The 25,141-nt window shown below is 43.3% G+C and overlaps 2 protein-coding genes across 3 annotated transcripts in view; one reads left to right on the forward strand and one right to left on the reverse strand.

Moving 5' to 3' along the window:
- Window positions 1–473: 473 nt before the first annotated feature.
- On the reverse strand, window positions 474–8,921 carry pgam5 (PGAM family member 5, serine/threonine protein phosphatase, mitochondrial). Of its 2 annotated transcripts, none has more exons than XM_056296542.1 (6): window positions 8,424–8,921; window positions 8,019–8,191; window positions 7,053–7,178; window positions 4,446–4,534; window positions 3,410–3,540; window positions 474–1,088 (listed from the first exon to the last, which is right to left on the reverse strand). In XM_056296542.1, the coding sequence occupies exons 1-6, from the start codon at window positions 8,642–8,644 to the stop codon at window positions 938–940; spliced, it is 891 nt and encodes a 296-aa protein (XP_056152517.1). In that variant the 5' UTR covers window positions 8,645–8,921; the 3' UTR covers window positions 474–937. The 2 variants fall into 2 exon arrangements, with proteins under 2 accessions (XP_056152517.1, XP_056152513.1); XM_056296538.1 differs by having other exon boundaries at window positions 3,410–3,543.
- A 983-nt stretch (window positions 8,922–9,904) lies between these two features.
- Window positions 9,905–25,141, forward strand: part of zdhhc8b (zinc finger DHHC-type palmitoyltransferase 8b) — a 112,929-nt gene continuing 97,692 nt past the window's right edge. The window contains exon 1 of the mRNA XM_056292918.1: window positions 9,905–10,020. Coding sequence (XP_056148893.1) covers window positions 9,917–10,020 — 104 coding nt within the window. The 5' untranslated portion in view covers window positions 9,905–9,916. The remainder of the gene's footprint in view (window positions 10,021–25,141) is intronic.

Genomic DNA, 25,141 nt, shown 5'->3' on the forward strand with positions numbered 1-25,141 from the left:
GGTCTTCAGCTGAGTTCAGAACAACATTAAAGCCAATCCTGTTAATGACTCAGATTGCCACTCCAGTTAATGCGAGAGCAGCAAGTGTTCTGAATGTAAATTTCCATAAACTTTTATTGGAGGGCGCAAACTACTTCATTGAGAGGATTGTATTGTTACACTTGTGCTCTCAGGTGACAACAGATCTCATTCTGGTCTCTGAATGTTTATGAATGTGGAACTTTGCAAAAATGCACCTAAATACTTAAAACATGCTTATTGTGCTTTTGGCATTCTGTGCTTTATTAAAACTTCCATAGTGAACTATCTCCTTTTCTGTATGTCTAGACCTCATTTGCTTTTAACTAATCAATAAAACTCACTCCTTCCTTACTGCTGTGTCCGCATGCTTTATTTACTCATTTTTAATGAACGTTTAACCTAGCAGCAAAATAAGTTTTAAACAAGGGTTTGAAAAAAGAAACGAAGGCATTTACAGTTTACTTTTATTACGTAATACTACACATTACAACACTAAAATGTAGAAATCCTCAAGTTAAGGGGCACCATAATTCACACATGAAAAAATTTAGCATGATTTCCATTTACAATGGCTAAACAACTTCAGAAAATCTTGTTTGGTATAAAAATCATTCAGCCGCCTTTGTGTAGAAATCCCCACTTACATTCAGGAGGAGCCTGTAAGCAGCTGACATCACCTCTGCCCACTAACGGGAACTTAAAGCCAGATCCTTCAGAGAGAAAGCTGCCTCCCCCTGCAGTTTACTCCCTATACACTGTCGTTGGCAAACTGGCCGAGAAGTGATTATGACAAATTTTGTTGCATGCTGGTAGTTGATAAGATTAGAAAAATAAAAGTTACTTGAAAGACACTTAAGGAGAAACTGAGCTTTGACCCTGCGACCGACCAACTGAGCAAATCCTTATAGTGGGAGCATTAGGTTCGTGTTAGTTTGTCTGGGGGCATGAATCCCGAGTCTCCCAGAGTCCTGAGGGCTACCCGGCCGCTAGGCCGGATAGTGAGCCATGTGATGCTGCCATTGTTCAAACCCATACGTAGCCAGCCTTCTGGTGGAAACTGTAAAGCTCTGAGACACACAGCAAAAGACTAATTAGAACAACAGGACCTCTTGACTGGATTAAGGCGGTGCATACTTCCTGAAGGAACACTTTACCACAACCAAAATCTGGCATACTTAATGCATTGTCTCAAATTGACCACAAAGCCTGAAGTAAACTGGAACTTTGGCTTGAAAGTCATTGATAATTTGATGGTAAAATTACACCCACCAGTATCATTTAGGAAACTGATGCCTTTTTGTTTGCAAGTTCAATAAGGAAACAGCTTCCAGGTATTAGTTAAAAACTGTCTTTAATCACACACACACACACACACACACACACACACATCATTATATATATATACACACAAACACACACATACACACACACACACACACACACACACACACACACACACACACACACACACACACACACACACACACACACACACACACACACACACACACACACACACACACAAGCCCTAACTCACACATCTGTTGTGATGACATAAGCAAGCACAACATTGCACAAATTCACATCAGAAACTCACAAGGCAGCAATTATTGGCACAGTTGTATATTCAGAATGGTTAGCACACTACGAAGCCAATAACTTCTAGCACTTAAAACGGCTGTAGACAACTTTTCATCCCCCCCACCCCCAGCGTTTCCAAGTGTTATTATTTTTCCGCTGCTTTCGTAAAGACAACCAGATTGCTTTCTGTTTATTAGCGGGCTGGCTACAGCCCAAAGCAATAGTGGGGCAGCTTAGCATAAAAATTGTGCATTTTGTGATAAAAGCGTCAAACTTGGTACATATGTAGCTTAATATATTTAGAAGAAATTTGGATATGGAGCCACTGAAGATTAACCTCGTAGTGGCCATGGCAGGCATGGATGTTATTAGATCACTTTTAGCGGGGCTGTGGCCTCCCTAAATGTAATATCAGCCATTGTGACAAGACAGAGGAGAATGTTACCTTTCCAGAGATGCCAATATTATTGTTCTAGTCCAAACAGAACCAGAGATATGCCATTTTACATATCGGATGTCACCAATGCATGTTGAAAAAGCTAAGTTCCCAGTCCCATTTGAGACATTATTCATCTATACACTATGTATAGACATCTATATACCTAAACACTCCTCTTCTGTTGGGTAAGGTTTAGAACCAGCGATTGCAGGAAACAATACACAATTCAGTACTTCAACAGTGTCTATTGTTTTTTTATTGTTTTTTATTTACAAAAGTAACTGCTTATCAACTTAGTTTTTTCAACATGCATTGATGACATCCGATATGTAAAATAGCATATATCTGGTTCTATTTGGACTAGAACAATAATATCAGCATCTCTGGAAAGGTAACATTCTCCACTGTCTTCTCGTAATGGCTGATATTACATTTAGGGAGGCCACAGCCCCGCTAAAAGCGATCTAATAACGTCCATGCCTGCCATGGCCACTACGGGGTTAATCTTCAGTGGCTCCATATCCAAATTTCTTCTAAATATATTAAGCTACATATGTAGCAAGTTTGGTGCTTTTATCACAAAATGCACAATCCTTATGAATATTGGAGCTAAGCTGCCCCACTACAAGAAACAACTGTAAGAATCCCAATTTGAACTAAAAACCTCGATCTCAGTGCTATGATAAAGGCAGAGTAAAACACCAAGTAGTATTAGCAAGTGGGCAGGTTGTGTTACTTACTGATCCAGTAGAAAGAATGCCAACTGAATATCAGTTTGGAACCCTCTCAAGTCCCTGGTGTTGTATCGAATTCTGTTTCCCCATCAAGATCCGTTTCCCCCTAGCCAGAGTTCGATACAACACCGGAGCTCGCTCCATCGAGTGAATGCCCATCTGAGGTTCACCCTTGTTTTACCTGTCTCTATCCCTCTCCCTCTTCACCTTCTTTGCCCCCTCAGTCAATGGGGCTCTTTTTCTCTTGCCGGGTCGAATTTCCACCATTACTTTGGTGTTTCCACTGCCCACCATTTCTGCTACTGGGGATAGCTGCCAATAGCTACCAGGGAAAACAAAAGCACTATCCTCTATTTTGGTTGTGCAATGGTTGACGTATGTCCTTTGTGCCCTAAATTGAGCCTTCCTTTTCCCGCGAGCTCACACTCGGTGGCACAGAATTTCATAGTGAAGCGAGGCTTATAGGGGACCAATATGAATGCCAATCATGTCATTATTCTATAGCCATTATATTGTGCAATCAACATTTACTTCATATAATATGTTAAAGCAAAAAAAATTGTCTACTGCCGCTTTAAGGGAAGACTCTGGTCGCAGCTGAGGTCTGACCATAGAGTCCAACAGCGACACACACCTGCAGACAAAATAGCGGATGACATTGGCATGACAGACGATGATCTCATAGCTGTCTTCCTTCTGCTTGGGGTCGGCGCGGTGGATGTAGCGGCGGAATGCGGCCTCGATCCGAGCTCCATCCTCATGGTACTGCTGGAGGATGGCAGAGAGGTTGGCAAGCGGCCATGTAAGATGAAAAGATCAACTTGGACCATTCACTAGCACAGAGTCAATACATGTAGATTTTTGCATTGCAGGGAATGTCTGAAGAGTTTTCTTCCAAATTGAAAGATCAATTATTTGGGCAAGTTACACCTACTCTGAAGTGAGAACTTTTTAAAGGGTGATGTTACTTTGTTTTCAAGGCCGATTTGTGGAGTGGAGAGTGAGGTCAGAGAAGAGTGTGTTCCTCCACAAGCAGGGAATGGAGATGTACCCCATAACCTCACAATTTGTAATATTTTTATAGTTTCTGCCCACTAACATCAGACTACCTCCAAAACTTAGAGGTAAAACATTACAACTGAAAAAGGGCTGCACAACTACATCCCCACACACACACTGAACACAGTTTGGTGAAGTTATTTTGGCATATGTTGAAATAATGCCTGGTATTGATAGGCCCCATCAAGTCTGGAGATAGGTGGCGTAGGCATGGTACAACTAAATAAAACATAATTTAAGGTTTAATTTCAATTGAAAAAGGGGAGTCAATTTGGATCTGTGGTTGACAAAAACATTTAGCTTTTTACCTGCATCATCTACATACAGATATAAGATATATACTACAAATATCTTATGACCTTTATATAAACATCGCATTTAGAAGCAGACTCTTCAAATGACCCATTCCTGTTGCACTGCACTGATGTATTGACTATGTTTGAGCTGGTACCTTCAGGTCTAGGCCTAAACGGACACTTACTTGACAAGACATTTGTATAGAAGCCTTGTGAGCAGCAGAAACCTTACTTAGGCAAGTGCAAGTAATTGCAATTGCAGGACATCAGGCCTGCAGTCCACACTCCAGCTAGAGTGGGTGCATTTTCTCTCACCACAGCATCGGGTTTCCAGTGAGTGACGGGGGGGACTGGCTCGATAGGTGCACCCTCTCTCAGCAAATCACAGCTCACCAGCTCCACTCCTGTACCGGTAGGAAAATCAGCATGAGATAAAAAAAATTAAAAAATTAAAAAAAGGAGAGAGAAAAAAGTTAAACTCCATTTTACACTGGTAAGATGTTAGGTGATCCTTCAATTGTTCAATTAACAAATTCCATACTTTTAAAGAGCTCCTGCAGTAGCCTTTGATTTATTTCTAAAGCATCCATGGCATCTAAGAAGTCAAATGTTTTATTTCTCCCCCACACATAAAGAGTCAAAAGACATTTTTAATCACAATTTCCAAATAGTCTCAACTTCTCAGTGAAATGCAGTCTTTCGCTGTGAGCATGTCAAGTGTTAATTTAATGACAGAAAGCCATTGTTGACTGACAGTGCAACCAGACTTGCCTGTGTCTAGGGTGAAACTCAACTTTGGCTGAGGCTGAGGAGCGCCTGTCTACCCCCCAAAATTCTCACCAACTTCTACCACTGCACCGTAGAGAGCATCCTGACCATCTGCATCTCAGTGTGGTACGGCAACTGCACCTCAGTAGACCAGAAAGCTCTGCAGCGAATCGTCAAGGCGGCCCAGCATATCACCGGTACCCAGCTCCCAGCCATAAAAGACATTTAACACAAACTCTGCCTTCGAAGGGGTCTGAGCATCAGCAGAGATCCCACCCACCCCAACCATGGACTGTTCTCCCCCCTGCGTTCTGGGAGGCACTACAGGAGCCTCAGAGCCCGCACTACCAGGCTCAAAAACAGCTTCTTTCCACAAGCTGTTGCCCACCTGAACCTGGCTACCCACTGAATGTCTGTAGATATTTTTAAATATTTTGTACTCCAGCTCTCTTTTAACTTATTTTTAGCTTTTGGTCTTCATGTGTGTATATCTTATATTGTGTTTGCTGTGTTTGTCTGTGTCTGTCTTACACTGTTTGGTGAAGCAACAGCCCTCATTTAATTTTTAACATGTGCCTGCACATTGTTTTTAATGACAATAAAACTGAATTGAATTGAATTGAATTGAACTTTATGAGAAATGGCTCACACAGCATGCAACTGAATATATCCCGGCACAAGCCTTTCTTTACTTCGCTCCCCGTTATCACCCTGGAAGCAGCCTTACTAACCACTCTCTAGCCTTAGCCCTAAACTTAACCATCATCATCATCTTTCGACCGTAGTCGAGCATGCCATCACAACGTCACGCCAGTATTCTGTTTCCCATTTGATTTGGTAGGTCTTGAACATTCTCTTGAAATACAGTCTATGTAGTTGAAAGGTCGCCTTCCTCTGTTAGGACATGGGAGACGCATACAGATAACATCAGATATAACCTGATCTTTTGCTCTATAGCAATGTCCTGCAAAACGTGCTCCTCTGTGCAACCGTGGTTGAGATAGGTGGTGTATCACTGTAGATTTCAGCTTTGGTTTTGTGTTCCCACCAGGAGATGTTCTTAACTCTCATAAGGAGGCGTGTGTATGTTCCGTCAAGTCTCGCCAGAAGATAATTTTTCATGGTCCATGTCTCCGACCCATAAAGTAGGATATTTTCAACACATGCGCTGAAGAATGCTAGATTTGTCTTGCCAGAGATGTCAGACTTCCATTTAAGATTTAATTTATTACAGGCATTCCAGGCTCGTCCTTTCCTTGACATAACATCTTTCTTACTGTCGACAACAAAAGATCCAAGATATTTGAAGTCAGCGATCTCTAACTTAACTTAACCACTACCTAACCTTAGCCCTAAATTTAACCACTATCTCACATTAACCCTAAGCTTACCTACTGTAACTGTAGTTGCCGTTGCTACTGTGAAAAAAATCAGCTTTTGTGTATCATTGCACAACATTCTCAAGTTGTGTGGTTTGCACACCTCTTGCTGAGAATGTGAATAGGCAGTCCTCACTGGTATCCTTTGACATGTCTCTGCAAAACCAGCGAAGCATAACCTCCAGAGCAGGGATGTTTCCCTGCTCTGGAGGTCTCGGTGGTGACTCGCGCACTCAGAGGCTCCAGAGAGAGACTGCCGTCTCTCTCGGCCCCACTCTCCTCAACTCCACCTCACATTTTCCCCCGCTCACATGGAGTCGGGGCTCAGTTTCCGCTCCTCAAAACCTCCCCAGCACCTTGTTTTGATGAAGGAGGGATTTTCAAATACTCTGGTTTGGAGTGTTATTTGGTCTGCAGGTCTTGATGTCACAACATGACAACAAATAAAAGAAGTCTTCACTACTTTTAGATTTTCGAGTTACGGCTGGAATAGGCTCCAGCATCCCCGCGACCTCGATAGCAGGATAAGCGGTTAAGATAATGGATGGATTACATATTACAACATACACAAAACATCAAATACATAACAATATAAAATTATCAAGGCCATTAAATTGAAAAACATTGCATACTTTTGTTGTGTGTAATTCACAATTTTTTTTCAAATGTGGAAATGGAGTTATTGTTGAGTAATTTTGTAACTTAAGTGGGAATCCCTTTTGCTTAATAATGCAGCTTTAAGTGCAGTAGTTGTGACTAATGTCTATTCACTGACCTGGGAGGTACTTGCTAATGATATGTGCGGTCTCAGTGGCCCTGGCCATTGAGGAATGAACCAGAACGTCATACTTCAGTCCGAGGGCTGCCAGTCGCTGGCCTGTCAGGTCTGCTTGCTCTCGACCTAAAAGATTGCAAGTCATTGCTCTAATTTCACAAAGCACATCAATTTACTACCTTACACATAAGGTCTTTTTAGCACAGGTTCTGAGACAAATTAGTGACCAATTTCCCCAGTTCAAAACAAACTTTGGGGTGAAGGTGAACAAGATATGCACTCGTGATCTCCCCTCCTCAACAAATACTGCATGAATGCCCTTCAACAAGAGAGTGAACTCCCACATGTTCTGGAACCGCTCAGACTGTGGCAAGTAGCAGAATACGGTTGATGTACAGGGCAGGTCCAAGGTTAGTCCCAGAACATGGCACTGATTCATTCCCCTTTGGAACATCACTGTGAACTCCACTGCAATTTCTGGCACCTTTTGACTTGCACTGAATAATGAAGAACATATTTAGCAGATTGTTGAGTTCATATGTATTTAGATTTACCATAGATGTGCTCTACCAATCAGCACCTATTTCAATACAAATTCCATTTCTAAAATTGATTCAGACTTTTTGCTACCCCCTCCCATGGTATGTTTCGGTGGAAGATGATTTACCAGCAGACCCCCAATGACTTGAAAACAGGTCTTGATTCATGATTTGACACATAATGCATGTTTCTTAATGAGAAAGGTGATATTAAGATGTCAGACTTTGCAGCAGGCATACGATTTTGCAATGGAGGTGAATGAGAGTGGATAGTATTTGGGCAAGTGCCAGGTACCAATGCTTAGGTACCAATGCTTACGTGATTGTTACCCGCCATGCAACTACTCCCCGAGGATGCTGCTGTAAATAATGTGTTCCTAATACAATGATATAAAGGAAAAGCGTATTAGCAATAGAAAAACTGAACCTAAAGGTGTGAGGATCCTCTCCTTGTCACCGTTCCCACTTAAGTTGTACTGGGAGTGTCTGATGAGGAGAATGTTGCGTGTAGCTTTAGGTTTGCCATTCTCCTGCTCTGAACTGGGGTCCTCAGCTGCACTCTCTTTCTTTTTCCCATTCGACAATGTGGCCGGATCCCTCCTGGACAAAGGCAAGACATGGTGATGCGATTAGCGGATTTGTCCTCTCAAATGGTTAACCCACTCATGCCCTGGAAAACTAAGTTCACACAGTAAACGTCAAGGGGGGGAAGAGAGAGAGAGAGAGAGAGAGAGAGAGAGAGAGAGAGAGAGAGAGAGAGAGAGAGAGAGAGAGAGGGCATCACTCGGACATCCCGATGCTGAATCGGGGAACGCATGTGTGGGACACATACTTATCCCAGTTGAAGTCCCAGGCTTGTCCTGTCGGCGCTGGCGTGTGACTCGCCGGGTTCCATGAGGGCTGCGCTGCGTGAATGACGGAGGATCTGCTCCACCATCCGTTTCGCTGGTCACCGAAACACCCGTGCGACTCGGCGGCAGTAGCCGCTACAACCAGAACAGCGGAACCTCCGGCGAACCCACACACAAGTTTGAGAGACCTCCTAAAAGACATACCGGCACCCCACTGAACTCGACAACGCTAGCCAACTGAGACAACTGTTAAAAAAAGACACAAGCTAGCGTTAACTAGTACCTTTCGTTATGACGCATAAGAATGTATAGATTTAACTGTGTACCCAGTTATCTACTTGTGGACGCCAGTGGCTCTGTAGTCTGTGAAACGCGCTTCCTGGTATAGTACAGGAATATCTGTCACCTGTGACTCTTTAATCTTAAAATACTCCCGGCGGAGAGGAACCCTTGTGTTAACCCAGTTTACCGTCATTAGCATGTACAGCTAGCGCTAACAATACGGTGTCCCGTTCAGACCAAAACGGTCGCTGGCGATCGCTTAAACCTAATCAGACTCGCTTGATTCACAAAATGCAGAGCGCACAGTACAAAGGGGGAAAAGAAGACACAGTACAAAGGGATTTGCCCATAAAACGCAAGAACATAAAATCCCGAATCTTAAATACGCACAACACGTGTGATACATGATACAAGATACGATCCAACATATGTGTGTAACATATACCTGTAACATAAATATAACAGACAGCAGCTGTATAATAGTCTGTCGTACTGGGATAAGAGCGACGCAGTACACCTGGATAGACACAATTAGGAGGGCGTAGAGCAAGTTTATGTATAATTGTGCTGGCAAAAAACACATAAATGTATGTAAAAGGTATAAATATATGAAATACTTCCGGAAGATGGCCGCTAGAGGGCGGACATGCGCTATATTAGGTAAGGAAGACGAATTAGCCGTGGTAGTCCTGCAGAAACTGCGGGAGTCCAGTGAACTTTGCTCAAACGGGATGTGTGACTGAACCAAGCTCATGTTACATTCATTTAAATGACGTTAATAACGTTACCATTTCATAGACAGGTGCAACCTGAGTGATCGGTCATTAGGTAAATAATGTGACGTAATGGGTGGACAGACCATAAAGTAAAAAGGACGGATTAGTGCATTCAGCATTAAAAACGCAGTGCAGACTCGAGTTTCAACACGGGCTACTTCTCAAGTCCCATGAGCCGTTTGCATGGAGGCTCCACCTTTTCAAGCGGTTCTGTGACCTCACCAGTGGGCTGGATCGCAAGGGTGGGATTTCTAGGCTGGCGGAGCCGTTGTATTTTCTGCCCGTCTATCTTTGGATCTATGCGGGTTAAACGGTAGCTAAAACGGGCCGGGTGAATCTTTGTAAGACATTGCACACCGGATCTTTACATGCATGTCCAACTGGAATAAATAATTGAGGAATGTGGAAATTACAGAATGCCCAACAGCGCTGGAAAGAGATTTAAACCCACCAAATACATCCCGGTGTCTACAGCTGCCACACTTCTTGTGGGATCGACCACTTTATTCTTCGTTTTTACGTAAGTTTGTGTTGTGGTTTTTCCCCCCCTCCGCTCTCATTGAGCGAATACGGTTTTCAGGAGGTATACATCACCTAGGTTGGACTAAAATGTAGTTTAAGGTTGGAGGATTTCAGTCACTTAAGGTACAATGATATGAGCGGGTTTTTTTTTTACATTTCCACTAACCCTAACGGAGCATTTAAGGCGACTCTTAAATGATGTGATGTGATGTAAAAATCTAGGCATGTGCTGTCTTTCTCACACGGAGCTTTCTTACTATCATGTCTGCAATGAAAGTTCACCCAAGCCAAGCCAAGCCATGCCAAGCCATGCCATGCAAGTTCAATAAACGTTATGATCGTGCAGGAGCCAACAGTTTAGGCCGCAGCTCTTCGGTTTCCATTGAATAAAATAGGCTGCGGGCAGTTGTTGCAATTAACATGGTGACATATATGACATTGACAAGGCTGTGGGGGATAATAACATTGTCGTCGACGAGCAGCAGGTATGCCATGGTCAGCTAACCAGAGACCTGTGCAACTTTTCTGAATCTGCAAATTCATGTTCTTCACTGCAGAAAAAAAAAATCATGAAAAGGTTTTTTAGCTGTTGTAGAATGGTCTGGTGTTGATGGTGTGAAGATGGGTGGAACCTCATGTGTTACTAGTAGTCCCACAGGAATATGACATGCAAATGTCGTGTGGTGGCATAATCCCAACAGTCACCATTGTATGTCATGTTTTGTAAATATTCAGCTCAAAAGGTAAATTGCCATAATATGTTTTGTGTTTTTCTACTCCTAAGCCAAGAGGTACTGTATGTCCTGCTACTTGTCCTGCATGGTAGTAGCCCTTCATTCATGGGCAACTCAACAATCAGTTGCCTTAACACATTTGTAATGTGATAGACTGTTCCCACATGCTCAAGTCTTATCTCATATAATTGGCAGATTCATTACTTCCCAACACTCTTTTTTTAATTTGCTAATTTAAAAAAAAAGTATTATTATTTTTTGTTGTCCTGCGATCTTCATTCAAACATTTTTACAAAGGTGTGCAAGTACGCTCTTGAACCAGTTAAGGACAATACAGTGAAATATCACAAGGTGAGTTTGTAGTGTCAGTTTATGCCATTATTTAGCGATACTGTTATCTATCTTTAACAAGCTTTAAGCACCTAGCTGATATTAGACTCTCATAGACTTTGCATAAATGGTCTGACTTACAAGAGCAAACTAAAGTCAGAGGAAGTCATCGTGATTTTTTTTCAGAAATCATATCAGCATTTGGATACTGTGTTGAAAAATAGCGCAAAAAATAAGCTTTTTTTTGGAGGGGGGGCTTATCAATATGTGCTTCAGGGTTCATCACCCAAGCAGAGGGGTGGAGGATGAGGATTAAGACTTTACTCAAGTTGCTGTTTGATTTCCCAGTTAAAGGCCCCAAGGATTGGGCCATGTATAACAGAACCCCCTGTTGAGATTTACGTGTCTAAATTAGGCCAAACCGCCCCATTCTGATAAACAGAGTCCATATTCCAGGGCAGGCGTGCTTTGTTTCTAGCAGGTGGCCTGTAAGCAAAGCAATGCAATCACACTCACACTACATTATATTATATTTTAGATGTTAAACTGACACTCTTACCCACACAGTAAGCAAGAATCTAGAATAAGTTTAAATTCCTAGATCACTAATATTCCTTGCAACCAATACTAAGACATGCAAAGGTCAAAATCAAATCGTCTGGATGATAGATGTAAAATGAAAACAACAATCGTGTCCCTAGAATTGTGTATGATAAAGAAGTGCTGAGTAACTGAGTGTGAACAAGGGTCAAAAAGATAGGTTTTTTATGTTGGGTTCACAGTGTGTAAAAGACTTAACTGTTGCCAGCACACCACTTACTGTCATTTGGTCCTTGGAGGTAAAGTCTTTGGGCCAGCGCTAGCACACGTACACCATCCATGGTGTTACTGTGCGTGACTTACTGACGCCGAACAGTTTGTGTTACCCTCAGTGATAGAATTAGATCACATTAGTAGAGAATTATTTATAACTCCGCAGCATGACCACGACACATCACTACGACCTGATGGTACATTTAGTCACGGCAAAGCCTGTAATGTAATTATCCAGTGTCTGTATTTATGATGAGATTCCATAATTTAGACATCTTGCTATAACTAGCTTGGACTCAGGTCCGAATGGCCGTTGAAATTGTTTTAAAAAAGGATTTCTTCTCCCAAAGAGGCTGACTTCAGAATGGCCCAAACACTGACGCATAACACTGTACCTGGTTTGGAAACCATACAGCTTGATTGGCTTTGCTGTCAAGCCTAATAGTCCACATTGGTCTTGAATATATGTGGAAACCAGTCAACTGATCTCCTTAACAAGGACCCAAGGCCTGTGTTCAGCAGTTTTTTATTGTATATTATAAGACATTTTCTGTTGAGGCATTCAGAAACAGCATATCTGTAGGCTGTAAGGAGAAGAGAGAGCAGGAGAAGAGGCCTGACACAAATCTAATCTTCAGCGTCCACATCTGTTTCCTCCTTTTCACTATAGAGCCATTGAGTTGGACCTATTTCAGATCCCGGCAGAAGTCATTGTTGCAAATTTGTGCTCCACTCCTTTTTGTTTTGACTGAGATTTTAAACCAGTTTTGATCTGACAGTCTTGACTTTTTAGAGTGTAATATGATGGAGGTGGAGGGACAGAGAGGAGGGTTGGCATTAATCAAAGGTAACAATTCAGATAAATTCACAGTACTACAAATCTACAGTGTACTCTTTAGCCAGTCAATGCCAAGATGTCCTGGTATACACTATTGAGCCAAAACATTGACCACTCACAGGTGAACTGACTAACGTTGATCATCTCCAAACAGGGGCACGTGTGTCTGGGTAGATTAGATGGTAAGCAAACAATCAATTCTTGTACTCAACATGTTGGATGCAGGAGAAATAAGCAAGAAAAAAGACCTGAGTGACTTTGGCAAGGGCTAAATTGTTATCGCCAGACGACTGGGTCAGAGCATCTCTGAAACAACAAGGCTAGTGGAGTGCTTCCGGTCAGCCGTTGTGAGTACCTTCCGACAGTGGTCCGAGGAGGGACAAACCACAAACTGGCGAGAGGGTGTTGGACATCCAAGGCTCACTGATGCATGAGGGCAACAAAGACTCTCCTGTCTGGTCCAAACCAACAGAAGGTCTACTGTGGCACAAGTCGCAGAAAATTTCAATGATGGTTACAGGAGGAATGTGTCACAACACACAGTGCATTGCACCCTGCTGCGTATGGGGCTGCGTAGCTACAGACCGGTCAGAGTGCCCATGATGACCCCTGTGCACCATCGAAAGTGCCCACAATGGGCATGTGAGCATCTGAACTGGACCTTGGACCAGTGGAAGAAGGTTGCCTGGTCCAATGAGTCCCGTTTTTTTTAGATTACCTGGATGGTGGTGTGCATGTGCGCCGTTTACCTGGGGAAGTGATGGCACCAAGATGCACTGTGGGAAGACGACAAGCTGGTGGAGGAAGTATGATGTTCTGGGCAATGTTCTGCTGGAACCCCTGGGTCTGCCCATAGAAGTGGACATCAATTTGACACATGCTACCTACCTAAACATGGTTGCAGAGCAGGTATACCCCTTCATGGCAATGGTATTCCCTGATATCAGTGACCTATTTCAGCAGGATAATGTGCCCTGCCACACTGTACACATTGTTCGGGAATGGTTTGAGGAACATGGAAATGTTCAAGGTGTTGCCCTGGCCTCTAAGTTCTCCAGATCTCAATCTGATTGAACATCTGTTGGATGTGCTGGACCGACAAGTCTGATCCATGGAGGCCCCACCTCACAACTTAAAGGACTTGAAGGATCTCCTGGGGCGGCACGTTGGCCCTGCGGTTAGCACTGTCTCACAGCAAGAAGGTCATGGGTTCGAACCCCAGGCCATCCCAGGTCCTTTCTGTATGGAGTTTGTGTGTTCTCCCTGTGTCTGTGTGGGTTTCTTCTAGGTGCTCTGGTTTCCTCCCACCATTGAAAAGGCATGCATGTTAGATTCAGTAGTCTTGCTGTGCCCCTGACCAAGGCAATGGAAAGAAGAACTGGAGTTGGTCCCCAGGCGCTGCAGCTGCCCACTGCTCCTATACAATAGGATGGGTTAAATGCAGAGGACAAATTTCATTGTAACTGTACAATATCAAAATAAAATGTCGTTCTTCTTTCTTCTTCCTCTAATCGTTTTGGTGCCAAATACCACAGGACACCTTCAGAGGTTTTGTAGAGTCCATGCCTTGGTGGGTCGGTGCTGTTTTGGCAGTACATGGCGGACCAACAGCATATTGGGCAGGTGGTCATAATGTTTTGTCTCATCAGTGTATGACTCCCTCATGAATATCATAAGTGTTATGTAGATGATAACTTTACACCTGACCATAACCTCTCCAGTGTCGGTATCTTGGTTTTCTCATTTCTCATGATGCCGATATTAAGTCTGTGATTAAAACCCTTCCCAAGTGCTCACCTTTGCCTTGACTGTGGTGCTGTATACCATCGGGGTAATCTCCACCTTATCGACTGAAGTTCTCGAAACCATAATTGAGTGTTCATTGATCCTAATCTGCATCCACATTGTGGTTACTTAGGTTGAACTGATTGCATCTTTTAATTGTGTGGGGTGCGGCAAACAAGCTCCTATTCATTAACGTTTGGTATCGGTGCCCATTACAACCCCTTTTATTCCTCTCTCTTGTGTGATGTTTTTAGCTGAGGGGAACTCTGTGTTTAATTTTAGTTTAATTACTAGTCTAATTTGTTTCGTTTGTGCTGAGCATAGGAGTGAAATCATCTTGGCTGCTGATTTAATATTGCTCACATGACACTGTGACTGATTGGGTTTAGTTTGTATATTTAAATGCTTTGCATTCTGTTGAGGATATATTATTACCAATATTCAGCTGTTAGGCTATCAATTCAAGAATTCATGTGCTGGTTGCTGTACAAATGGCTGACAATATATATATATATATATATATATATATATATATATATATATATATATATATATATATATATTTAAGTGTCTCCTAAGTAAAGAGCTCACAATCAAGTCTAGATACTAGAGAACCATGAGTTTACAATACAAATCCAATCTGTCGGGTGTCCGGGTAGTGTAGCGGTCTATTCTGTTGCCTACCAACACGGGAATTGCCGGTTCGAATCCCCATGTTACCTTCAGCTTAGTCGGGTGTCCTAGAGACACAATTGGCCGTGTCTGCGGGTGGAAAGCCGGATGTGGGTATGTGTTCTGGTCACTGCACTAGCACCTCCTCTGGTTGGTCGGGGCGCCTGTTCAGGGGGGAGGGGGAACTGAGGGGGAACTGGGCGGAATAGTGTGATTCTCCCACGCTCTATGTCCTGGTGAAGTGCCTCACTGTCAGGTGAAAAGAAGCAGCTGGCGACTCCACATGTACCGGAGGAGGCATGTGGTAGTCTGTAGCCCTCCCTAGATCGGCAGAGGGGGTGGAACAGTGACTGGGATGGCTCAGAAGAGTGGGGTAATTGGCCGGATACAACTGGGGAGAAAAAGGGAGAAAAAAGCCACCAAAAAAAAAAAAATTCCAATCTGTGATAATCATGCAGGTCAATGGACAATGGAAAAGGAGACTGCCTGACTGTGGAGCCATACAATGTCTGAAATTCAATATCTAAGTGAGCTATGTATAGGCTGTTACAGTTTAAAATACAGCACAAAATCTGCACCGGTGCTAATGGCACCAGCACTATTCTTTAAAATCACCAGTATTCCTCTTGAATATGTCCAACCCAGAAAACCTCTATTTTTCCATCTCGAATAGCAGCAAGAGTATTACAGATGTGCCCAATCGCGCCCCTCTTAACATGCTTCCACAGCGACTTAGCATCCACCATGGCTGTAGCAGCGTCAGCTAAACCCCTCAGCTATGCTGGATGACAGGGGAGATCCCTCCCATGACAGAGGATAAAGACTAATAATCAACTAGAAAATAGCCAAGTCCAAAAGCAACTGAAGTGACTCGTCTGTTGATATACATGAAAACCTGATAAGGCCAAAAGAAGCCTCGAGCAATTTGTAAAATCTTTGCAGCACAGTCTGCTGGTTTGCAGAGATAAGTGTTGTTAGTCTACCAAGGATAAAGCCTTTACCAGATCTGTGTGTGCTGTCGACACTTTGTCAGATTAGAAAGTAATGTAATTTCCTCGTATTTCCCCTGCTGTGAGCACCTTTTATGGGGGAGATAAATGACTGCAGTGCAGGGTTGTGTTGCTTTTATTCTGAAACGTCATTATACATACAAGGAACACCATTCTTGAACATCAAGCTTGTTTAATAACACACCCTGAGTTCCAACAAAAACAACAACAATGTACGTATCTGCTTTACATATAATTCTCATGATACTACTTATGACAATACCAAGATTATGGCATTCCCGGTATGAAAGTATCTGCAGTGATAGGATGCCTGATATCAATGAATATCCCCAATAATGTTGACAAAGTCATAGCATGTGGTGGGTTTAATGCTGGCCATTATGGCCCTTGTTTATTGTTTCTTAGAGCCAGTCAGCAACTTGCTGTTTTCATCCAGAGAAAGGGAACAAGTCTTACAGGAGCTGATATAGCCCATCTCCAACACCACACTGACTGTTCTCCATTGCCGTGTGGTATCTACGCAGTAGATATCTGATGGTTTTAAAGTATCTAGCTGGCTTAATTGGCTGATATCAGGTGCACTCAATTCCTTTGAGACTCCATTGTTTCAAGTGGCAAGTTGACACTTCGGCTGTATATCATGGTTTCTCTCTCTCTCTCTCTCTCTCTCTCTCTCTCTCTCTCTCTCTCTCTCTCTCTCTCTCTCTCACGCTCTCTCACTCTACCTCTCTGCCTGTTTTCTGTATGTGTGTGTGTGCGCGCGCGCATGCGCGCGCGCTTGCTTTGTGCTATTGAAAGATACACAAATGGTGAAATAAATAGTATCCAGCCAATGAAATTACATGGTGCAAATGGCCGTTAGTTTGTTTTTATTTTAATTTTTTCCATGTGGACACCTTTAGATTTCTTTGAATCCAGAGCCCTAAGTTATTTATGAGCCAAGAAAGCGGTTTGGAAAACAGTTTAAGTAGTTTGGATAATTGATGGATGGATGGAGTCCATTTGTTTTACGTCCAAGGATTTTGATCTAATCTACCATAAATGTACAGCGACTGAACTCTCAAATGCATTGGGTGGATTCTGTAGATAATTATAGGAAATATGGCTCACAGTGAGCACTGAAGTCATTTCAAAAGATGGGAGATAGAAGAATGACTCGCACTAATACTCTGATGGAAGCTTTCCACACCTGAAACCAGATTCCACTTATTTGCCGTCCATATTTTCGTTTTTTGCTGTGTGACAGTAATGGGATCAAAAGCATGTCGCAGACCATTTTTTTTCTGGTCCAATAAAAAGGCAGACTTTTAAAATAGGACTCAGTTGGCTCTGCTGCAAGTCAACAACGTACAATTCATATATCTCACACACACACACACACACACACACACACACACACACACACACACACACACACACCAATTACTACCCATAGCTTATCCACCATGGCAGGGAGCTAACAGATATCAGCTTTGCCTCCTGCCTAATCCAGGTATGTATAGCTATCTCTGTTGTTCCTCAGCATAAGAGAGCCTCCATATGTATTCTGCCTCCATCCCCTGCTAGTTGGCTGCGGAGCTTTTGCAAAAGATCAGAATTGCTTTTATCCGCTTTTATTCAAGTGACCTGATGCCTAAGTTGGCTGAAACACGTACCGTGTAACTGCGGTATCCTCGCTTTGAAGCAGGACTTGGGCGTTTATTGCATGACGTCCCCTTCTCTCGACAACCTCTCCCGTCTTTCTAAAATTGGTACGGATGAGTGAGCAAGGACCCAAGAATAAAGAGCCAGGCCTTCATTCCATCCCTGCCTACCGGGTCCGCTTGATTGATCGATTTGAAATAATGCCGACAGATCCGGGCCCCTTCCCAGACGTCGAACATAAAATTCCACACCAACTTAAAGATGCACTAAGGGGTACCTTTGCAATACAGATTGGTGTGGTTGGATTCGAACAGCAGTTCGGTGAGGTTTTGTGCCCCCCTTGTTGTTTGAACAACACATAAGATTGTTGGATTCGTAGGGAGACTTTGCCCACCAGATACACAACAGAAATTGGAAAGCTCGGGGACATCCGCGTTCAGTGTGTTTATCCATCCCCGCCTGCATGCTGAGCACACTGGAGGATACACAAACACGCCGTACCGGGTTGTCACCGGTGGCCTGCTTTCCACACTGTGCTCAAAAGCATCATCTTCTGTTAAGCAGCTGGAAAAAAAACCTTCTGTTGTACATTTTCCAAAGTTCCATAATAAAGTTGCTGGTGCAAAACCTGTGACTGAAATGAGCACAGTGTGAAGGTGTTTACTGGGGCAAGTTTTAAAATGTGCCCCCTGTTTGGTCGATTAATTGCTTCTTTTTTTTTTGAGGGGTGGGGTTTCCCCCCTTTTTCTCCCCAATTGTCAATTGTACCTGTCCAATTACCCCACTCTTCCGAGCTGTCCCGGTCACTGCTCCACCCCTTCTGCCAATCCGGGGAGGGCTGCAGACTACCACATGCCTCCCCCAATACATGTGGAGTTGCCAGCCGCTTCTTTTCACCTGACAGTGAGGAGTTTCGCCAGGGGGACATAGCACGTGGGAGGATCACGTTATTCTCCCCAGTTCCCCCTCCCCCCCAAACAGGCGCCCTGACTGACCAGAGGAGGCGCTAGTGCAGCAACCAGGACACATACCTACATCTGGCTTTACACCCGCAGACATGGGCAATTGTGTCGGGATGCCTGACCAAGCCAGAGGTAACACGGGGATATGAACCACCGATCCACGTGTTGGTAGGCAACCGAATAGACCACTACATTACTCGGATGCCGTAAGCCATGTGGTTTTAACAGGGATAGGACAGGAGCAACACGTGTACCTTAATGATTCACTTTCGAGGAATCACAACATACGTAACATTGACAATGACTTTCAGTCTATTGTACGCCAGCAAGAGAGGCCACAAGTATCTCATTTAGACAGAACTTTATACGGATCCATATGTGGGTGAGTTTCAATGGCTTTCAGTGGCTTCATCAGTGTATGAATGTGTGCGAACGGGTGAATGTGAGGCATACATTGTAAAAATGGCCTTTAAGTGGTTGGTAGACTAGAAAAGCGCTATATAAAATGCAGTCCATTTAATCTGCAACAGCCACTAGACTGGATCCAAAATGTGAATTGTGTTCTTTTCAAGTTTTGCCATGCCTGGTCTGAAATATATCTCGGGCTAAATGATGGCTCCTAAAATAGCCATCGTTGTGCCTCTGCCAAGCACTGAATTTTTAGCCAGTTTTTTGCTTGGGTGCAACTTTTTTTTATTTTTATGCCTCGAATCACCTCGGTTGACAAAGTCAATGTGGCGAAGAACAGAGAGGCAGGGTCTTTTAAATTGTTCTTGCTCTATCATCTGCTCTTTAAATCAGCAACTGAACTTTGCTGTCCTACCACTGCTTTAAGCACGACACTTTTTTTTCTGTCTATATCCATGTTTTGGAGCTGGTCCCTGCCAAAACAATAAATTGCGCCTTGTGATGCCATAGCTGGGTTAAAATGGATCCATGTGTCATCAATGCACACCAGTGTGTGGGTGAAAAGTGCGGGAAAAAAGTGGAGTGAGGTGCTTTTTTAGAGTTTGCTCTGCTCTGCTCTCTCTCTGGCCAGCGGCCCCTCCATCCCACCAACCCACTAGCCATACAGAACTGAGTCTGGCGGGGAAGTCTTTTTCTTTGGGAACATGTGGGATTGATTTAGACCTCCAACCTCTCCCTTTGTGGGTGCCTCCACCCAGTTTCCCCTCCTGTTGTTTTGTCAGAGGGAGACCATGACTTGTAATAAGTAGAAACAGAGCTCTGCCTCTTGACACCCCCTGCCAGAGCGGCCTCACGGGAGATCTGGAAGGCCGTACCAAACCGAAGCCCCCAGGCCAACACGATGAGACGTGTCTGCAATGGTGTGTGCAGCTGTATCCATCACCTTCTCTGTTTGCTGGGTGACGGATGGAAGAAGAGAGGTGAGAGAGAGCGAGAGAGAGAGAGAGAGAGAGAGAGAGAGAGAGAGAGAGAGAGAGAGAGAGAGAGAGAGAGAGAGAGAGAGAGAGAGAGAGAGAGAGAGAGAGAGAGAGAGAGAGAGAGAGAGAGAGAGAGAGAGAGAGAGAGAGAGAGAGAGAGAGAGAGAGAGAGAGAGAGAGAGAGAGAGAGAGAGAGAGAGAGAGAGAGAGAGAGAGAGAGAGAGAGAGAGAGAGAGAGAGAGTGTGCATAAGGGTGCATAGAGGTTTTTTTTCTTTCCAGGTTCCCTTTTTGAAAAAAGGTGGTATAAAAAGTCCCTGGAGTTGGTGTGGCACAGTAAGCACAACCAGCACCCGTTGGGGGTCTGTAACGTGCAGCAGTATAAATGCATGTGATGGCACCAAGCTTTGAATCCATGGATCCAGGGGCCTGACTCTGTTAGACCCCTGGATCCCAGCCTTTTTTTTTTCTTTCCCCATTATGGAATGCTGCCAGCTCTTCTTACTCTGTCATGAATGTCACTTAATGTTATCTTACCCTCTCTGGATAGTTTATGAATAGACATCAGCTCTAAAGTAAAATCATATCCTTGATTATAGAGATGTCCTTTTTTGTTCATGGGGACACATGCACACACACACACACACACACACACACACACACACACACACACACACACACACACACACACACACACACACACACACACACACACAGATTCTTGTACTTCTATCTTTGTGAGGACACCTCATTAACTACATTAATTCCCTAGCCCTGAACCCTAACCGTAGCCATCAGAACTACATGCCTAACCTTAACTCTTTACCCCAACCTGAACCTAATCCTAAAGCTGCCTTCAGATGATAAGAAATTTGCTCTTCGCTCACCATGAGGTAGCATGCACAACATAGTGCAGACACTTGGTGCAAAGACAAAGCGCAGCACAGGTATGCGTCATCAAAAAGTGCACAAGGTAACTATTCAGCCTGTTTCTAGACAACAAGGATGCTACCAGGATATTTGAAGAACATTGCCGCCAATTTCTCCAGATGCCTTCAGTTGCAGTCGTAGACCGTTTTGTATACGATGCAGTTGAGTTTATTTCAAAAGAAGGCCCTGGTAATTGCCAGTCAGACTAGACGGTGACAAAGAAACCAGCAATCGAGAAGAGTTTGGGTGCATGAAACGTTGTTGTCTCGCAATGTAAAAGGAGAATTCAACTTGGACAGAGAGCTAAGTATCCGCGATGAGTGGTTCCAATCATATGTTAGGTTGGACAAGAATCAGTTTGATGTCATCCTGGAGAAGATTAAACCTGTCATCAGCAAAATAGACATTGGATCCCGCTGCCCCATCTCTCCAGATGATCCCTTGGCCATCTGATTGAGGTAGGCTAGTTTTTGGGTAGTGTCCCGTCTAAACTCTCTTTACCCACCTTTTTATTTGTGGAATTGAGTATCTACCGCTTTAAGATGATGAATAAAGTAATTCGACCTATTTTATCTATTTGACAATTAAGATACATAATGTTTGCTTATAACCACATGGCAGTCTGTTTATTTACAGATTTGAGGTTGAAATCCATTGTATATATAGTAAGTGTCATATTGATGCAAGTCGGTAATTTGTAATTATTGGTGCCACTGTGATTATTGACTGAGGAGTTCATAGTTGGCCCAACATTTAATTTACCACTGCGTCAATGACAATATCGGCCTCAAATCAATATTTTGTATATCACTAGGTATACATTGAAGAGCCCTTTTGTTGTATTCCTTTAGGTGAACCATAGCTCATTGCCTGAAAATAGGCAGTTCTTGTTTAAAATAAAACAAGATCCACTCCAGACTAAACATCTAGAGTGAAGCTGATAATCCCAAGCTATGGAATGATACAAAATGTGAATTAATCAGACTCATTAAATGTCTTTAAAAAGCAGATCAGAGCCTATATCTTAATATTCTTTGCTTTTAATTAACTTGTAAGCTATGTTTACACAGTTCACATATCCTTGCATAGCTTATTACACAATCATTCTGTTCTAACAAACATTGTTTTATTGTTACATTGTCCTAGATGTTTTGTATTGTCCTGTTAATGTAGGCTATGACCTTTTTTTGGGCTCCAAATGGGTACCTTGCTACTGGGGACTTCTACTCCAGCATTGTCTCCAGCTGCCGTATCAGCGGTTCCTCAGTGGCAAAAATCATCCCCAGAGTTGCCACAGCAATTTTGGAGAGCTTGGTGGGGGAATGCATACCCATTCCCAAAAAAGAAGATTGGAAGGAGATTGCGAGTGACCTACAGCAGAAAGGGAACTTCCCCAACGGTGCCGGTGCAGTATATGGCAATCAGGCTGTCATCCAGGCTCCTGTATCATCTGGGTCACAGTTCTACAACTATAAAGGAACTTTCTCCATCATCCTGCTGGTTATGGTTGACGCCAGGTACCGGTTCCAGGTGGTAGATGTTGGTGCCTAAGGAAGGAACAGCGAGGGAGGCACTCTTGCTATCTCCCCTTTTGGAAAGGCTCTCCAGTCAGGCAGGCTGGATCTCCCAGAGGACCTTCTCCTCCCGAACACCAAACATCTTGGTCCAGCACCAGATGTGTTTGTGGGGGATGAGGCCTTTCCTTTGTACAAAGACCTCCTACGACCTTTTCCAGGCTGTCAGCTCTCAAGACAGTAGCATGTCTTCAACTAATGGCTTTTATGAGCCAGGCAGATAGTGGAAAATGCATTCGGGATCCTAGCAGCGCAGTGGAGGATATACCACAGAGTCATTGGTGTGTACCCAGAGAATGTGGATAAGCTGGTGAAGACAACAGTCCTCCTCCACAACTTCCTCCGATGGTCCAGTGCAGCTCTACCTGCCCAGTGCCCTCATCCAAGGCCTGATAGGCCTACACCTGCCTTCTAGAACATCCCCAGGGTAGGATGCAATAACGCAGCTGCGACAGCACTCTCTGTCATAGAAAAATATGCAACATATTCTGCTGCTGGGGAAGTGCCATGGCAGCACAACCTGCTATAGCACTTCTGTTTCAAAGTTTGAGCCCTTTTGCACATCACTGTTGTATTGGGCTGTTAGTTGTCTATTCATGACCTGCCTGTTACCTAGAAAGTCTTGCTGTTGCTACTGATCTTTCTCATCAGCAAGGAAATTTCACCCTCAAGACTGCAGCTGATTGGATGCCCCAATATTATTGAGCTGCAGGCATAGAGACAACTGAATCCAAAGTTTTAGACCAACACATTTAAATTGGTTAGAGATGGTTAAGTTTAGCCACGGGTTTGCTCAGGTTAAGATTAGAGTAAGGATCTATTTATCTATAATAAGTCTGCTTCAGAGCCGTTTGCAGTTCTGTCTAAATCTGCTCATCTAAAACGGTGGTGGTTTTCCATGTCTGCAGCTCAGTGTATCTCATAGGATGTGTTTTGTTTATCGCACCATTCTTGGTTATGTCTAGACACTGAAGTACATGAAAATACCAGGAAGTCATCCATCCTGAGATGCTGGACACAGTACATTTAGCACTAACAATAGTACCACAATCAGTTTCTTACAATTGCGCATCTTGTTTTATCTCAAACAGTAACAGTTACTTTATCTGCATGTTTTCTATTTATCCTATATTTGTGACTCACTGCCTGTAAGAGTGAGCTGTTCTCATAAACGTAGAGGTGTACCTACTGTAATACAGTGGCCACTGAGTGTACATCCTGTTAAATACTTTGAAGGGCATCAAAGTTTCAGAGCAAATGTTAAGTCTTTCATGCAGCTTGCAGTATCTTTGAATTATCATACTATTGTGTGTGTGCCTTACATATTTCATTCTTGGCCATAAAATGTTCACAGTACCTAGGCCGAGAGGCTCTTCGCACTGGTCCAGACTGTAGTGATTGGCTTCCTCATCCTACATTACCATGGTGTTAAGCACACACCTATGCATTTCATGCTAATATATCACCCACATTGCAGCAGAGGGTAAATGCAGGTGTTTTTGAAAAGGTTGTATCAATTTTGCATGAATTTATAAAGTAGTGCACATTTAAAATATAATGCAAAACATTCTTCTACCCATCAAGCTGTTAGTAGAGAATAAGTCAGTAAGTGTACAACAATTACAGTGTACTTTAAGTCTTGTCAGTGAGCAGTTGTATTGTTGTGGTTTATCAGGCTTCCTGTTTTACCAAATACTGCCACAGATAGATTTATATTCATTTATATATATCGATTAAGAGGATGATGCAGAGGACAGGAAGAGATGGAAACTGATGATTCGCTTTGGCGACCCCTAACGGGAGCAGCCAAAAGTAGTGGTAGTAGCTATATATTAAGATTACATTTCCTTTATTATAATCCCCATGGGGAAATTCAATTACTTCAAATTAACCCATCCTAGCTGTGATCTGTGTAGTTAGGAGCAGTGGGCTGCCGCCTTCATGCTGCACCCGGGGACCAACTCCAGTTCTTTTCCCCATTGCATTGGTCAGGGGAACAGACAGGAGTATTAACCCCAACATGCATGTCTTTCTGACGGTGGGGGAAACTGGAGGGCCCGGAGAAAACCCACCACAGACGTGGGGAGAACATGCAAACTCCACACAGAGGATGACCCCCAAGGTTGGACAACTCTGGGGTTCAAACCCAGGTCCTTCTTGCTGTGAGGCGACAGCGCTAACCCATTTGTGGTTCATGTCTGTTACTGTATGTCAAACTTTTAAAACATATAGCGAAAGAGTGGAGATGTTAATAAATATACTGAGGATGCATGACGACGACAGAAACTGGGAGCTCTTAGAGACATTGAATACAAATAAGGAACTGGCTTAAATGTTTTGGCAGCTATAAACTCAACACCTGAGCTCAGAGGATGAGATACTTTACTAGGGAAGCTTTTATTTTAGTTATGATTATAGATCTTAAACTCTGTTTCCATTTTCAG

Source organism: Lampris incognitus, chromosome 1 (genome assembly GCF_029633865.1).
Source record: "Lampris incognitus isolate fLamInc1 chromosome 1, fLamInc1.hap2, whole genome shotgun sequence".
NCBI lineage: Eukaryota > Metazoa > Chordata > Actinopteri > Lampriformes > Lampridae > Lampris > Lampris incognitus.

What these genes read in the sequence shown, in the direction of transcription:
- pgam5 (XM_056296538.1), bottom strand. Translation starts at nt 8,644, where the DNA reads ATGTCTTTTAGGAGGTCTCTCAAACTTGTGTGTGGGTTCGCCGGAGGT. An exon ending in GAGGATCCTCACACCTTTAG is followed by an intron (nt 7,179 to 8,018) that starts GTTCAGTTTTTC and finishes GCAATCTTTTAG; the next exon opens with GTCGAGAGCAAGCAGACCTG. An exon ending in ATCCGCTATTTTGTCTGCAG is followed by an intron (nt 1,089 to 3,409) that starts GTGTGTGTCGCT and finishes TGTGTGTCTCAG; the next exon opens with AGCTTTACAGTTTCCACCAG.